The following is a 17,194-nucleotide window of genomic DNA, read 5'->3' as shown; positions in this document are numbered from 1 at the left end:
AAAGAGCATGGTGGACAGATGCTCAAAATTAACCTCATTCAAGGTGTTATGCCATTCATATTTTCTTGCTTAATAAAAAGTGTAAAGTACAACAACTAGACTAACAACACTGAGCAATAATTGCATAATTTGGCATCAGTGGTTCCTGGACCGAGATTTGAATTTGGTTGTGTCATTTGTGTTGATAAGAGCTGCATGGAAAAAATATTTAAATGAAAGCCCCCAAGTTAACAAAGTTGTGCATTGCAATACTACTGTTTTCTCTAAGTTCAACTAAATTGAATCTTTCTCTGAAAGGCAGACGTCTGTTCAGTGCTTGTATCCAAGTCTCACATTTTCCCTTTTCACAAACCCAAGGATTCCATCTGAAAAGTAATTTTCATGGAAAGTGTTCAGCCAGCCATTGATAGACTTGGAATGCTATTGCTTGGATGCAGAGGAAATGCAGTGCTTTGACCAAGCTGCTGCAGGCTTCTGTAGTAAAACAAAGAGAGTATTTGGCCGGTGTGGTAGGAGAAGCCATCTTAAAGAAGCTGGAGGCCTTGATGGCCTTAAACGTCATTAATTAAACGTCATTATATGGAATGAATATAGTGCTGACAATTAGTGTGTTAAGAAAGTTCACAGCACATCTAATGGAACAGGAGTCAGGGGACTCTGCTGCAGGATGCCTCATTTCTGAATCCCAAATTGCTTTATCTGGGCAACAAACATCCAGGACAGATTTCAGGTCTCCCTGCACTGAATGTGAAGTGTGCTGCACTGGCTTCATCTTTAGTTTTTAAGCACTGGTCGTTTTTAAATTCTGGTCCTTTTCTCATTCCAAGTTGCACTTTGTATGAAGAACCACTGTTTTGGAGCTGGAGTACCATAGCAAATTGATGCCTAAAATTAGCTAAAAAGCACACCTCTATTTGGGCTTGCCTATTAGCTTGACAGGTTTCAAAATCTATTTCTGTAAAATAAAATTTCTCCAGAGGTATCTGTTTCCCTCTTTTGATTATAAGAGAAACTTAGATGACAAACTCAGATGACAAGCTCATACATGAGTTTCTTAACTTCTGGATGTCTCAGATTAGGTTAGATGAGTCCCACCTCAGGTATTCAGTCTAGGTCTATTATTGAGTTATCCATTATAATAGGACAGGCATGCCCAGAAGGTGATATTGCCCATCCTAGCACAGAAAAAGTGAAGAATACACAAATCTCTGGAAATGTCTCTCTCTCCTTTCTTCAGGAATCCTAGAAGATATTTAGAATAGGTCACAAACTTTCAGACTGTTAAAGATAAGTCAAGCACATCACACTCTTCACTTCTCACTCTTGTGCAGGAAATGTAGGCAGTAACAGTACTGTTCTACCCCTTTCAGGAATGAATTCATAACCAAAGAAATTCCAAGTTTCCACAGTGGGTGAGATGGTGAAAAGGGGGCAAAAAGACTCTATTTTTTAACCCTGTCTAACTTCTGGGTACGATAATAGTTGTTGTGACTTAAATATGTGTGATTCTGCCCCTCTATTCCACTCCCTTGAGACTCCTCCTGCAGTGCTGCATCCAGCTCTGGGGGCCCAAACATAAGAAGGACATGGACCTGTTTGATTGAGTCCAGAAGAGACCACAAAGATGCTCAGAGGGCTGGGGCACCTCTCCTGTGAAGACAGGCTAAGAGAGTTGGTGTTCTTCAGGGTGGAGAAGAGAAGGCTCTGGGGAGAGTTTATAGCACCTTCCTGTGCCTAAAGGGCGACAAGAGAGCTGAAGAGGGGCTTTTGACAAGGGTCTGCAGTGACAGGACAGAGGGGAATAGCTTCAGACTGAAAGAGGGCAGGCTTAGGTCAGCTGTTAGGAAGAAATTTGTTACTGTGACAGTGGTGAGGCAGTGGAGCCTGCTGCCCAGAGAAGCTGTGGGTGCTCCATCCCTGGCAGTGACCAAGGCCTGCTTGGATAAGGCCTTGACCAACCTGGTCCAGTTGGAAGTGTCTCTACTCCTGCTAATGGACATATAGATGATCTTTAAGGTCCCTTTCAACCCAAACCATTCTATGATAGTTCATTGGAGTTTTGGGAAGAGTCTGTTCTGTGTGGGTGGACGGACAAGGCCACATCTTTGGTTAGTAAGATGTATTCTGCAGAATGACTTTTCTGCAATTTGGCTGTTTTCCAGATATGAGGACATGGGGAGAAAGAGAAAACCAAGCTGAGGACGATGCCTAGGAAGGAACATGACTGACAAGTCATGATTATATTGACATTGTCTTGACTGACAAGAATGATAATATTGTCCACAGTGATTGAGAATGAAGGTGGAGAATAGAAAAGACAGGTTTTAGGTGGAAAAGTTCAAGAGCTCAGTTTTATACAAATTGAGCTTGTTCTGACAGCTAAACATCCACCAGGAGATGCTGGAAAGATGGAACAAGATTTTGGGTTGGACAGGAGTCAGTCCTGAAGCAGAGAAATTAGATCTGCAAGCTGTCATGACAGCAATAGCAGCTGAATTTGTGTTGGTGGAAAAGGCTGTTAGGGACAAGGCTTGCATGAGGAAGAGAAGAGAATGATAGGAAGAAACCTGTTTATGTCCCCATATGGATGGGAAACAGAGACAGGAGAGGACAGAGTAATCAAAGCTGAAAGTACAGGACATATAATTACTGTAAATATATTATAAATACAAGCAAAAGTACATGAAGATTATGATCTCTTATAAAGGATGATAAAGAGATCCAGTAAAACAGCCTCATAAAGTTGATGAGCTAATAGAAAATATGATCTAAAAAGACAAAAAGGAAGCTCTCTTGACAGGTAGGTATATAAGGAACTCTATGCCTGCTCAAAAGTAAGGGATTTTGAGTAGCTTATTTCTAAAGGAAATTGATTGTGTAAAAATTGGAAGGATTTAGACTTGGTGGACCCTTAGGAGAACCAAGTGCCTTGCATAGAGAAATGGGTTTGTAATGGCTGATGGTCAGGCACTTGTCCAAGGTAAGGTTAATTAAAAAAAAAAAAAAAAAAAAAAAAAAAAAAAAAAGAAAGAATGGAACTTTCATAAGAGAAAGTTGCCTTTTGAAACTATTAGGCAACATATGTTGTGTGAACAGGAAGTCACAGTAGAGCAATAATCCTGACAGCTGTGGAGAAACAGGAGTCTGCCGCAGGAGCGAACGGCTTGAGACCTGACAAGAATGATGATGGATGCCCTGCTGGTGGTACACGAGGACAATCCAAGAGATGCTGAAATTGGCTGAGCCACAGGAACAACGTTGAGTTGGCAACGCAGCCGGACAAATGAGGCTAGACCTAGTGACGAGAGGAATGGAAGGGGGCTGAAGGAAGATGGCAGAAATTCCCCCCTCCTTCCCAAGCACGATGGGCTGCGTCGGCATCTCACCACGAGGTGGCTGCATTTCCCTGTGAACGTCCAAGTAAGTCCTGAGCAACGCTGCAGGCCCCGAAGTACCATGAAAACAAGAATGGGCCCAGAGATCCTGGCAGGATTTGGCCTATCTCATTCGAAGAACCTCAGAAATTTTGAGCCACTGTGGGGAAAAACCTGTTGTGTTCCACGTCTTCATTGAGCGTTGGTCACTGTGCAGGTCCTCACAGGTCTGCAAAGATATGGTAGCAGTGTTGTGCCTGCTTGCAGCTCATGGGAGACACAAGGCAATACCATGTAACTTAGCTTATAATGAACAGGAGGAAATTAATTTCCTCCTTGCTTTTTCTGTGAACTATTAGCTTGTACTGTGAAGTTCAGCCAATCCATGGAAACTCGTGAAGCTGTGGAAACTTGATTCTGAGTCTGGGATGGCCATCTAGTAAAGGATAAATTGTGTTGCTTTTTCAGATGCCCAGCTCTGGTTATTAAAGAATATTTCTATAACAGGTGTTTGAGTCAGATAAGTCAAGAGGACAAATGGTCCCATAAAATTGATCCATGAAGTGACCAAATTCTCAGGTGTTCTGTATATCCTAAGCTCAGGTGATACCACCAGGATGGAGTCATAAGTTGTTTCCAGGTGGCTGTGAGATGAGTATATTTTTCTAATCCAAAGTGTTCTGAAAGTAGGAAGGGAAAGGCTTGGGGAGGAATAATGATATTTTGGGTATACTAGATCTAGATAAAATCTTTAACTCTCCTTGGGTTTTGTCTGTTTTTTCATGTCTTCCTCTTGCCTTTGTCACAGGAATTTGCAGGGTTTTGGGGACGAGGACTCACTTTTTATTAAACCTTTTTGTGGTACCACACCCTACTGAATTGAAATTCTTGATATCAGCTTATGGACACTATTACTTTGGGTCAAAGTTTGAAAGAAAGTCACTAAAAGTACCTCTTTAACCTGTGTCAGGAAAGATGTCCATAATATATCAGTATGGGATGTCAGCATCAAGCCCAACATCTGTTTTTTTTTTTAGGAGGAGCCTTTTAGGAAGAGACTCTTAAAAGTATTTAAGTACTTCATAAAATGGAGACCCCGTATTTGAGGAGACTTTTTTTGCTACCATCACTGGTAAACATGTACCATTTTTAAACTGATTTGTCTAAGATGGGGTTCCAAAAAATGAGATCTTGATAGTTTGCTAGTTTTAGAAACCTTTTTGCTTGTAAAGAATCTTCCTTTTTCATCCCTGCAAAGATCTAGAGAAAATCTGTCAGGCCCACTTTAAACGTATTTGGATAAATTCATGAATTTACATTAGAGTCTCTTACTGAAAGGGAGATTTTACACTCTCAAATATTTTTAATTGAGCTTTCTTGTATCCTTTCCAAGTTGTCAACATGCTTCTTAGCCTTCCATGATTTACACTGTGAATAATTAGTAATAAAAATAATACACTATTATAATAAACCAAAACAAGTTGTACCAGATTTTCTTCTCCTACTGACAGTGGAATGCCTTATATCCTTCTCTTCTCATGGTGGTGTACAAATAGCTATTTGCATAGAAATACAACCCCATTTCTATTTAAGTGAACAATCAGTCTTGAAACCCCTTATGACTAGAAATTTGTGCAAGTGGACTGATCCCTCAGATATTTCCTGGAAGATACAGTAATTGGTCTGACACACTTTCAAAGGGTGAGTGTAGGGGACCAAATTTATGCCTAGGTTGGTACTTCTGTAGTAACAGAGACAGGCGCCCCTGTCACTGTTGTGATTTGTCTCTAGCCCCTACTACCATGATGTGAGCATGCTTCTTTCTGCTGAGTGCTGGCAAAAAGTTCTCTATCCTTTGCCTAGAAACAGGGACTCTCTGAGGAAGGAAAATGAAAAAAACCTTACACACCAGTTTCTACTTGATTCATCTCTCTGAAACTTGAAAGGTTGTGCCCATGGCGAGTCTGACCCAAACTTTTTTGGCATGTGTGAGCCATATGTCTGTTTTTCAGGCCATCAAAACTGCTGGTGACAGAACACAGCACCCACTGGGGTTCTGTGCCTCTGAGGAATGACAGTGCCATCCCAGCCTTTCCTCTGATGAGTTAAGGACACCCAAGGCCCTGGGCCTTCATGGATGATGAGTTGCAGAGCATAGATAAATAATTTCTCCTCCTCAATCAGGCCACAGGGCAGCCAGGGCTGGCCCAATTCTCACTTGCCTGAGTTACAGAGCTACTCACCGGCATTGTCTGGCTGCCATGCAAGGCGTTGATGGCAGCTTGGGCCTCTGCATGTGAAGAGTATTTCACAAATGCACACCCTGGAAGAGGAAAAAGAAGAGTATAAGAAAGTTTGCATGGATACCATGAAATTCCATCTAGCTAAGTATCCTGTCCTCAGAACTGACCAATAATATGGTTGTGAAGAAAGTATGACAAAAAAAATATATCCTGGTCCTTTTTCAGTATCCAGACATCAGCAGCCTGAGGACCTCTTAAGGCTAAGCTGCTTCCAGAATTTCCACGTTGCTTGTAATAAATACTGACAGACACAAACTTAGCAAGTATATCTTGAATCCAGTCATGTTTTGCTGTCCACAGCTTTCCATGGTAGAATCTTGCACAGTTTTACAATTTATTGAGTGAAAAAGCTGTTTCTTTTATTTATATTTGACCTAATGATGAGTGTTCCTCCCTCTGTGGTTGTGAGAAACAACATGGAAGCATGTGCAAGTTACTGGAAAGCTGCACATTTGTGACACAATCAACCACAGGACAAATGTGCAGAAGGCATTCAAGTTACTCCAAACCCACAAGGTACCTTATCATTTCACTGCTTGGTAGAGTTCTGTGACAGACTGCCCAGAGCTTGTCTTGGCTCCAAGCCACTTAGGTCTGGCAAAGCATGAGGCACCTTCTGGTGAAGTAGCAGGGGTGGAAGAGGTACCCATGTGTTGATTACCATCCTGCCACCACTAAAACTTGCATCTGAGTTTTTCATAGCTGCAAAGTCAGTGCCTGTGTAGCTGTTGTCTTCTGGACATTAGAGAAATGTGGGCAGTGTTTGTCTGGCCTGTATTGCTGTGGGGAATCTCACACTGAATTCTTACATAAGGTTTTAGGGCAGAAAGGTGTATTTATGGGTATGTGCTGGACTGCAGAAATGATCAAGCCTTCAAATGGTTATGTGTACTTCTAGGGTGGGGGAAAGTATTGCCAACACTCCCAGCTACAAGCAAACTGACTCAGAGATGGGAAGGGTAATTTCCATATGCTAAGGCAGTTTCTGGAACAGATTGGGAGAGATCTGAGAAGTTTTGGCTTCCATTCCCTTCTATTACTACCAGTGACTTTTGAGCTTTTAATCAATTTGCAAAGCCCTCTCGGTTTCCCTGAAGGGGTGCAGATTGCAGGGCACGGGATGCCAGTCCTGACAGTGGGATGGCTCTCCTTCAGTGCCTCTGCAGCATGTTTAAAAAGTCTTCACACCCTTTTGGATCCCTATGGTGCAGGGTGAAAGTAGAAGGCATGCCAAGTAGAAGAATGAACCCCAAAGGTCCCTAAAATCATCACTGCAGGCTGATAGAAGTGAGATTGAAGAAAGTAGTGATAGCCCATTCTAAAAATAATATACACATATAAAATATCTTACAGTTCACTTTGAGGGCTGTTCACTTTGCATCACCCTCTCAGCACTGTGCTCAGGCTGTATTTCAGGAAAGGCCCAATGATTATTGCTAATAGTTGGATCTAATTTTTAAGGAGCTGAGAAGAGACAATCATGAAAAAATGAGATAGATAAACCTCAGCTGGAAACAATGGGGATCAATTATGACATAATCCCAGCCCAGCATTCCCAGGCTCCTGAGATACTGCGTCTTCCTCTTCATTAATCAGAGATAATCCAGAATTAGGGTGTTTAATTATTTGCAGAGATTCTTTTGTACTTTCTGCCTCTAAAAAGAAGATGCTGATTAGCAAATATACAAAAGCTTTCCAGTTCCAGTCACCAATTTCATTCAGAGCAGGATTTTTGGCTGTGGTGCTGCTGTCATGTTGAAGGCTTCACTCTTGTCAGGTGAAATTCACCCCTGTGCTGAGGGTCCTGATGGATCAGTGGAGCTGGATAAAGGTGGGAATAAAGGGAGTAGCAGGCATTTATCTTGTTTAATGCTCAGGATGCTAATGGGATCCCTCCTACTGCTGTCTATTAACTGCTTCCAGTAGGTTTTGAGGTAGCAGGATAAGTGAAAACTCAGCTTTTACTGGTGTAAATGGCAAGGCAATAGCAGACATCTCAACATTTTGTCCTTTTTGTTTGTGCATTCAATCAGATGGCTTCTGTACACAACACCAGAAATGCACATAATCTTCCTCCCCATTGTCACCAGAACTGCCTCCAGGAACGGGTGAGCTGAGAATGTGAGTCATGTCACTCTTCTCAGAACAGTGGTGTCCTTTTGACAGGAGCAACTCTGGAGTGTGAAGGGATTTTGACACACACAGAGATATAACCTCTGCCGAACAGGGTGATACATGTGCTTAAGATTTTCTTGTTCCTTTGCTTCCAGACTAGGGCTGGAAGGGCTGCCCTGATTGTTTTGTCAGCTTGGAAGATGCTGCAGAATCAGGCCCTAGGATTGTAATTGCAGAGGGTAAGGCTCTTCTTGTGGAGGGTGCTGTTGGAAATTTTTACTTTTTGAGTTATTGAGGCAGAATGTGGAATGGGAAAAAATTAGAAAGAGAAAAGGAATATCTGCACAGAGAGCAGCAGCAATGAAGACTCGGTGGGTCCTTCTGGATCCACTTCAGGTCCCTCACCTGAGAAGTCCTGCACTCCTGGACCCTTGTGAGCTTTACCTGGAGCAGGGCAGAAGCACTCCATCCTCTCCCAGGAAATGCAGGTGCTACATTCCCCTTCAGGGTGAGAAATTCCTCAATGCCAGCTCTTCTGCCACTTGGTTACCTGCTCCAGCCACTGTTCCTAGCACATCAGGAGGTATTTCTGCAGACCCTGAAGGCCATGGCCCATGGCTCAGGAGAGCACCCACGGCTTCAGGAAAGGCTTAGGCAGCTTTTTAGCTATGCCTGGACTGTGATGGGATTAAACTGGGGATCTGCTACCCAGCTTCTGAGAGCAGTGCTTGCACTGAGCTACCTGAAGGGTGTAGAGGCTCACCACAGTGGGCTGGGTAGGATTTAAGTGCATGGGATCTGACTGCTATCTGGAATTTAGACAATCTGCCTAAATCTCAACTTACGTAGAATTTAAGCCTTATGCGTTTTACCCAAAATAAGTAGCTCACAAGCAATGTGTGTCACACATTGGTTTCTAGCAGATGGAAAACATTACAGACTGGGAATAACTTTGTGGGAGTTGTGGCTTGCCTGACTGTCTCCTAAGATAAGGGCACTAGCCTTAAGTTTTCCATTGGATTGACTGCTCTGTGTGCACGTGTGCATGCACGAAACTGTGTGTGTGTAAATTAGGAGCTTCACATTCTCAGTAAATAGCACCAGCAAATGGAAGCTGGTAATATTAACTCTGTCAAGGCTCAGTATTGATCCTGAACAGCTCAGTGAAACGTCAGCCTCAGACTGCAGCCTGCTAGCACTAATAATTAAACTGGTTAGCAATATGGAGCTGCCACTCAGATTCTGTCTTACAATGAAATTGTTTTAGAAGGAAAAAAAAAAAAAAAGATAAAGCAAGTATGAGGACAAGTCTGTGGGTTGGATATCCTCTGGAATTTTTTTTCTTACAGAACTCAGACTTTATTGCCTTTATTATTACTCTGTTTAACTCCTTTGTCATTAGATTTCATTGCAGGTGGAAGCAGACAGACATGGGTTTTTTTGCTTTTCCCCAATTTACTGATTTGTTCAGTGAATGACATGCTTAACTGTCTGCAGTTATGATGGTTGGAGCTTCTCTAGGACATCCTAGCCTACTACTTCCCTGCTGGCCAGCCCTTGTCTTTGAGTGTTGTGGAAATAAAGTAACCCCAAAACTGAAAAAAGGTGCCCGCAGCTTATTTTCAGCCATTTATATCAGGAAAGCTGATCTGTGCTGATGCGTGTTGAACAGCTATGAGACTGGTGTAAAGTATTATTTTTGGCCACCAGTGATTTTATGGAATAACAATATCTTTCTCCAGTGCATCACTGTGATTTGGGTTTTTTTTTGCCTCCCTGTTGCAAAAATGTGCTGGTTGATGTTGCCACTTGTCAAAATATCCAGTGAGATAAGAACTGTGTTGACAGGACTGGCCTCTTCTCTGGTGTTGCACATGCCAACACAGTTTATGCTATATTATATGCAGATCAATATTTAATGGACACATTAACTGCAGGAGGTGAGGGTTTCCTACTCAGATTGAAGATACTTTGTCTAGACACTTATGGAGGAAAAATGTGACCTTCCTGCACAAGAAAGAAGCCTCACTCTCATGCCTGGGCTGTAGCAGAAGATCTTTTGTGCTATCCATGTAAAAAAAAAGTGGCAGAAGGAGGAAAGGCACCTAATTTTGCAATGAGGTATTTTGCATGTTTCAAACAGTAAATGTGTAATGAGTGTAATATTTAAACTGGCACCTGTACCCTTGCAGCTGGAATCACTGGCTGGAATGAGTCCATGCAAAGACCAGGTGAAGAAGGGAAAGTCCTGGGGCTAGTGGATGAGAGACAAACAGAGGCGATGATAGAGGCGGTGAGTCAAGATGTAAAGTACCAATACTGGCTTTCTTTAAAGAATGAGTCATCCTGTTCAACGGGTGGGGAGAGCACATCTTGAGTGAATGTAAAGGCCCTGTTCAGAGGGGAAGCATCAGTTTGCATGTGGTGACCCATAGCCCACTGGAGATGAGTGTTTTACAACGTGATCAGCTTTTTCCTCTGATGCACAAGCAAAGAGTGACCAGCAGAGTAAAAATCTGCCCCCTCCTAAAGTAAGAGGTGCTGTTCTGGGGGCTGCATGATACTTTTGTCACACCAGAAAATGATATATTCACTAAGAGAAGGGTCTAGCTCAGCACAAGCCATCCCTTACCTTTGCTGTTGCCATCGGGTCCCCGAAGGATTGTGCACTCCTCGATGTTGCCAAACGCCTCAAATAGCCTGCGCACATCGTCTTCCGACTGCTGCTTATTGAGCATGCCCACAAAGAGTTTTCTGTCTTCTGGAACAAAATAAAGAGATGCTTACCATATTTCAGGAGGGATGTGAAAGCCAAGATGGCTTAGTATCACATGCAACACAAACGGTGACTTCACCAAGGTGACACATCTCAGAAGCTGCTAGTCTTTTCAGGTGGCTGGCTCAAAAAAACTTAACAGCCTCTGGCTTCACATGAGCACTTGAAAATAATCCAGCAAATTTTGGAAAACCAAACCACCAAACAACAAACAAAAATGGTTTGGTTATTTATAAAATCATTATCTGCATCTTAAAATCTAGGCACCAAAGTCTTCCAAATCAGCTTCTTCTGATCAGTTTTTGCAGTCAGTTTGCAGTAACTGAAATGACAACATTGTTCAGACTGTAATCCAAGTGGAATGTGATAAATATAATATATTGGAACCAAGTCCAAATGAAAAATAACGTAAGTTAGTAGCCCTTGCAATACTAAATAAGTTGCAGGAAAAAATATTTAACATAAGCTTTTTAAAATCAGGATATAACGGAAGTCACAGCCTGTAAACCGGAGATTTGTCATTCATGCCCACTCAGAGACATGTATTTACAAGTTTGGATGAGATTTTTAATATAAAGTTCATTTGAAATAAGCCCAGAGTTTTTGAAATTTAAATTGTTTTTTTTGAAATATAAAGTTAATTTATACAATTGTTAATATCTGAGATAGCTCAGTAGGTGGTATTTCATGCCAAAGCAGGACGTTTTCTGCTGGTGGATGATTGTGTTTTTAACAGGTATGCTCAGTTTGACTTAGCACTGTGCACTCACTGAACCAAACGTGTCCTGGCTGCATCCAGAGCCCCGTGGGCAGCAGGGGAGGAAGGGGATTCTGGCCCTCTGCTCTGCTCTGCTGAGACACACGTGGAGCACTGCATCCAGCTCTGGGCTCCCAGCACAGGAGGGACAGGGACCCTGGGAGTGAGCCCAGAGAAGGAATTGGAACTGGATGATCTTCAGGGTCCCTCCCAACCCAAATTATTCTATTATTTATACTTGGTCTTAAACCAAGTTTGGGGATCTTCAAGAGACACCTCCAGAAAATATTGGTGAAAATGAATGATCGTCAGAAGGATCTCAGAGGGGGCTGAGTGATGCCTCTCAATCAGGTTTCTGTTCAAAGACTACTACCATTACACCGAGAAATAAAGGAAATTTACATAGTTTACATTGTGTTTGTAAACAGGCCATTTGCACATGATTCATAAATGTCTTATTTATGATTCATTAAACACTATGTAAATGTGTGAACCAAGAGGGTTTTTTCAGAGCACGTTACAGAGCAGATGCAGCTAATTTGAATAAATAGATGTAAATATCTAAATAATTTTTTTAAATTTAATTTATTTTTTTTAGTGTACAGGTTAACCTAAAGCTGAAGAAAATACTTGTTTGCAATAACCCTTTTCTGGCTGACTAATTGGGCAATTCATGTCACTTTTGTTCACTGAGAAATCACTGGAGTAGGCAATCTGTTCTGCTTCAAACCAGTGTTTGATCAAAATTCGCCTCTCCAAGATGCTCCTGCACACTGGCAAATTACTTTACAGCCTTGGATGTGAATAATTTTTCATGCAGTGGCTATTGAATGAGGATATTAGGAGCTTTCAACCCTGCAGTCGAGTTATCCACAACAACGAAAAGTGTACTGCCACACAAAAGCAGGAATTATGTTGCCTTCAACCAGGCTGCTGAACTGGTAGGTTTAGGGACATACAGGTACACTTCTGATAGGTGAGAAAAACAGAAATAGTCTTCTGATAGACCTATTAAATTAAGAAATATTCCTACTTTATGTTGGAATTTATTATGCAGAGAGGTGTTTTGAGGTCTTTGCTAGGCAACAAAAAGTTCAGATTGTAGTGGTGCACAAAGCCCACCTAACACCATGCTGCTTGTAGGTTGTCCTCATGTCACAAGAAGGTGATTTGGACATGTGAAAGGCATGTTTTCCCAATGGCCAAAGTGTCCTGCAAAAGGGACTCCAAGATGTGAGGTACAAGCTTAGAGAAGCAGCTGCTAAAGTTCACTGTGTGCTCTGGGGAGTATCTTTCAGTCTAGGGCATGATAGAGCCATAGGAAATGAATCCAGTCTGAAGTCCAAAGCTTTCCCAGATATTGGAGGAAAACCTACCTAGCAAATGGGACCAAATTCCTGCAAGATATATTAGGAAGGGGGAAGATCAACTGGAAAGAACTAGGAACATGATTGGCAAAAAGTTTTGCCTAGAAAATTTGTGTCTGTTAAATACTTCCAGCACAACAGAAGAGTGTTATATTGTACTTTATACAGCTTCCCCTGTTTCAAATAAGCTGCATCAGCAAAAACACTCCTCTAGCTGTGTAACTGTTTTCACCAGACATTTTGCTAATATAAATGTATCATTAAAAAAAAAATAATCACATCCCTCCTCTGTCAGCAAAACTCTCTAGTGTGGAACTGGCCTGAAACTGCCTTGTCTGGTCTAGTTTATGCAAAGCTGAAACCAGGTGTTTTAGGAACTGCTCAAAGTATAATTTTTACATCTCCCCATCCTGCTTCTTTGCAGTACACTGGGACTGCACTGGCTGGCAGACGATGTGGTGCTTTGGTGAGCTGCCCATTGAGATGGTCATCTGACCATCAGGGGCAGGCTCTGTCAAAGGGGAGGATCACCTCCTCCAGGAGCTGCTGGTCCAGGGGAGATGGCGTGAAGGGGATCCCCGTGAACAGCCACTGCTAGGACATCACCTCCAACTCCATCTCCAAACCAGCATCCTGTCTCCCTGCTGAAAAACCACCCTGTGTAGTCAGGAGAATAATTTGTTATATCTGCCCTCTCAGAACTCTATACAATCACACTCCAGACTGATAAATAATGAGTTGATTTAACAAGTTTTTACTTTCAGTAGTTTCAATAACAAAGTGCTGCATTTGCCTTTCACATTCCAGCTCTTTCAGGGAACTCAACACTGTGTTTTAACAAAACTCATCACATATGCTGAATAGAAAAAGGGAGGGAAGAATCCAGCAGAAGGGACCATTTAATGTGTTCCAGGTCTTGGCTAATGAGTTTATCCTCTAATGGTCTTTTATGAGCCTGTTATACCCTGGGCATCATCATACATCACTCTTCCACATCCCAGACAAAAAACTGACATGCCAAGCACAAAGAAGACTACTTCTGAATTGTAAATATGTCTAAAAAATGCCATGAGTTTGCAAGAATAAAATGAAGAGGGGATGTGCTGATGTCATCAAGGTGTGTCTTGAGCATGTGTGCACACACCACTGGTGCTCCTCACCAGGTGTTTCCAGTGTCCTCTAGTGATATTTGAGGGTGCTACATCAAAAATCTGAGTTTTAAGCTAGACACAAGCCCGGAGCAGTCCTAGATGATACTGTCCCTAAGATCTTCCTGCATGTAGGATCCATCCCTATCAACAATAATCCACTTATATAATCATCTTGAGTCCCATGCTTCCTCCTTTTCAGTGAGATGTTCCCACTGCATTTGCCTCAGGATCCACACCTAAATTTCAGTGCACTGGGCTGACTCAGTCCCCTATCTCAATGCCATTTCAGACTGTGGGGCAAAAAATCTTCAGACCAGGCTTCCTAAGACATGGGTCCCTGATGGGAGTGAGCACACAGTCAAGGAGAACAGAAACATCACTGTCCAGGGTAGAAGAGAAGGATGAAAAGAGGCCAGACATAAGCCCATGATCTGGGGTGTCCCCAGCATGAGCAGTGGACATGACCTTGTGCTCCAGCCTAAACCGATCTGTGGCCACAGAGAGGCAGTTGTACCTTGCAGTACCACAGTCTTGCTCAATGGGGATGGGCACCCAGGAGGAGCATCCTCCATCTCCTCCCTGTGAGGGGAATGAAGACAGTGAGCTTCCTCACTGTGTCTAAGAGCAGGTGTGATGAAAGAAGCCTATTCCATATAGCCTACTCAAGGCCACACATGGCTGTGCATCAAGTATTCATTCATATCTGAGCATCTTTCCTTTGCTTTTGTGAGGAACAATCTGTCCAAATTTCTGTCTTTTACATTCTCCAAAGTCATAATTTTAGTTTCTATCTCATCTGAGGACTCCCCACTAACCTTGCTGCAGCAACATCCCCAAAACTAGCAACACTAGGAGCAGTGACACTGCCCTGCAACATTGCAACTGAATATGGTGTCCATGTGAGCCTCTTCTCCTCATGTTTTTGTCTTCCCTCATCATTCTACACCCCATTATCAGTCTTTTTCTACAAATGGAGTCCATCATGCCCGCTTTGCCATGGAAATGTCCATGGGTGGATATTTTTGTGTGTGGTGGCACAAAGGAGAGCCAAGGAGGTTTATGCTGGTGAATTTTGATAATACTGAAAATTAGGTTATTCTCGGGTCTGCCCCATTTTGCCATAAATAAATCACAATAGAAGGTAGCACTCCAAGATCCTCACAGGAGGACAGGAAGGGAGAGAAAGACCACTGCAATGGCAAATCAGAGTTCCCAGAGATGTCCCTTTCATCACATTTCCAATACCTCTGTGGAACCAGGCTTCCCTCTTCTTGACCACTCTGCCAGGAGCGGAGGCTCTTGCCTGTCAGGAAAAGCTGGCTGCAAGGCACCGTGGTGAAGAAACACAACTTGTCAGATAAATACACAACATCTATAGACCTCCCTGCGGTGTTTATACGCAGCCTTGGCACCTTCCCCAGTGCAAATAGGGGTTAAATTATTCCCTGTTCTATTTGTATTTAAATGCTATGCTTCCATGATGAGTGTAAGGCAGAGGTGTCAGATGGACCCGGGTGAAGGAGGCGGCACACTTGAAAGGTGAAATAATAGCACGCTGCAAACCAAGTGCTGAAAGGAGATGGGAAGGGGGGACACTGGAGCGAGGGGGAGAAGGGGGAGGACGGGCACTAATTAAAGAGACAGGAGGGACAATGAGATGCAGGATGTTTGACCCTCTGTGGAGCAAGAGGACAAGAACAAGAATCACAGCAATTGTGGAGGGACTGGGGGAAAATTAGGGTCACTCACAGGGAGACATGACACAGGATTGTGTTTATCCAGATAGCTCTCGCTAATGTATGTGTGTGCGTGGGGATACATTTAGATAAGAGTATATAAATACACTTGTGTTCTCGTATTCCTCATGCAAAGCAAAAAGGTTGAATCTTTGTATCGGGAAAGCGTAAACTGGCTTTACCATCTAGAACTTCCAAGGCCTTGGAAATAAAGAGGGACAGATTCACCATCTCTGTGTCCCAGGCTAATTTATGTAGCTAATAATTATTTGTCCCTGCTGCTGTTCCCCTCCTTCCCAAACATGTTTGTACACACAGAGGGGGAGCAGCTGCAGTGCCTTGGTCCTGGCACTGGGAAGGCCTTTAAGCTTATTTCCTTGGCACTACACACAACAAACAAGCAGCCTAGAGAAGTTTGCTATGCAGGTGTGGGTAAGATGAAAAGCCAGTGCACAGGACCAAGTGGCACATTTACCAGAGAGGGTGCAAGAAGCAGAGTTGATCTTGCTTGCTCACTCTCCTGAATCATCCTTGGCAAAGAAGGAAGAGGAGATAGCACTGAGAGTGTTCATGACATGAATACAATCATAGTGGTTTGGGCTGGGAGGGACCTTTAAAGGTCATTTGGTCCAAGCCCCAAGCAGGGACATCCTCAACTAAAGCAGGTTGCTCAGAGCCTTGTTCAACAGGATCTTGAAAGTGTTCAGGAATGAGAAACCTATAACCCCTCTGGGCAGCCTATGTCAGTGTTTCACCAACTTCTTGGTGTAAAAACTATTCCTTGTATCTAGAGTGAATCTGCTCTCTTTTGTTTGATAATCAGGAGCTCTTATCCCATTGGTACTGGCAATATACAGAAGTCTGTCCCCACCTCTCATGAGCATCCTAAAGTATTTAAAGACCCCAATAAGGTCTGTCTGAAGCCTTCTCTTCTCCAGGCTGCACAATCCCAAGTCTCTCAGCCTGTCTTCATAGCAGAGGTGCTCCAGCCCCCTGAATATCTCTGTGGCCTGCTCTGGATACTCTACTACAGGTCTACACCCTTCTTACGGCATGGGCCCCAGAGCTGGGTGTAGCAGTCTCAAAACCACAAAAACAGCCTCACAAAAACAGAACAGAGGGGTAGAACCACCTGCCTCAACTTTCCTTTGATGCAGTTCTGGGCTGCAAGAACCTATTGCTGACTCATGTCCAGCCTTTCATCCCCCAGAACTCCCAACTCCAAGCAGTGGGATCAGGCATATGCCGAAGTCACGGTGGTGAAAAAGAGCTATAAACCTGGGTTTCTTTCAGACAGTCATGACCAAGGAATCCTCCACAGGTCAAAGAAGAAAGAAGGAGCTTGAGAGAAGAAAGGTGAGCTGCAGATGACCTGAATGTTATGAAAGTTTGGTTTGAGCTTGAATTCAAATCTGCAAGCTCAAACCTGTCATTCTCTTGAGTCAGAGTGCCCCAACACTCCCCTTAACCTGTGCTAATCAGGTGATCAATAGGCTAAAAGCAGGGCATTTCCCAGGGCCTGGGTTTCACACTCCTATTGCCATTTTCACAGCAGTCCTACAGCTACGTGATGATGATTACCATCCTTTCCACAGGGGAAGTGATTATGAATACT

The 17,194-nt window shown here is 43.1% G+C and overlaps 1 protein-coding gene across 1 annotated transcript in view; it reads right to left on the bottom strand.

Moving 5' to 3' along the window:
* CELF4 (CUGBP Elav-like family member 4) overlaps nucleotides 1–17,194 on the bottom strand; it is a 696,627-nt gene that overhangs the window by 92,367 nt on the left and 587,066 nt on the right. The window contains exons 4-5 of the mRNA XM_053932292.1: nucleotides 10,425–10,553; nucleotides 5,618–5,697 (exon numbers count right to left, since the gene is read on the bottom strand). Of these exons, the coding sequence (XP_053788267.1) occupies nucleotides 5,618–5,697; nucleotides 10,425–10,553 (209 nt within the window). The remainder of the gene's footprint in view (nucleotides 1–5,617; nucleotides 5,698–10,424; nucleotides 10,554–17,194) is intronic.

Source organism: Vidua chalybeata, chromosome Z (genome assembly GCF_026979565.1).
Source record: "Vidua chalybeata isolate OUT-0048 chromosome Z, bVidCha1 merged haplotype, whole genome shotgun sequence".
Lineage (NCBI taxonomy): Eukaryota > Metazoa > Chordata > Aves > Passeriformes > Viduidae > Vidua > Vidua chalybeata.
Note: the sequence above shows the minus strand (reverse complement) of the source record. Positions and strands in the feature narration are given on the sequence as shown.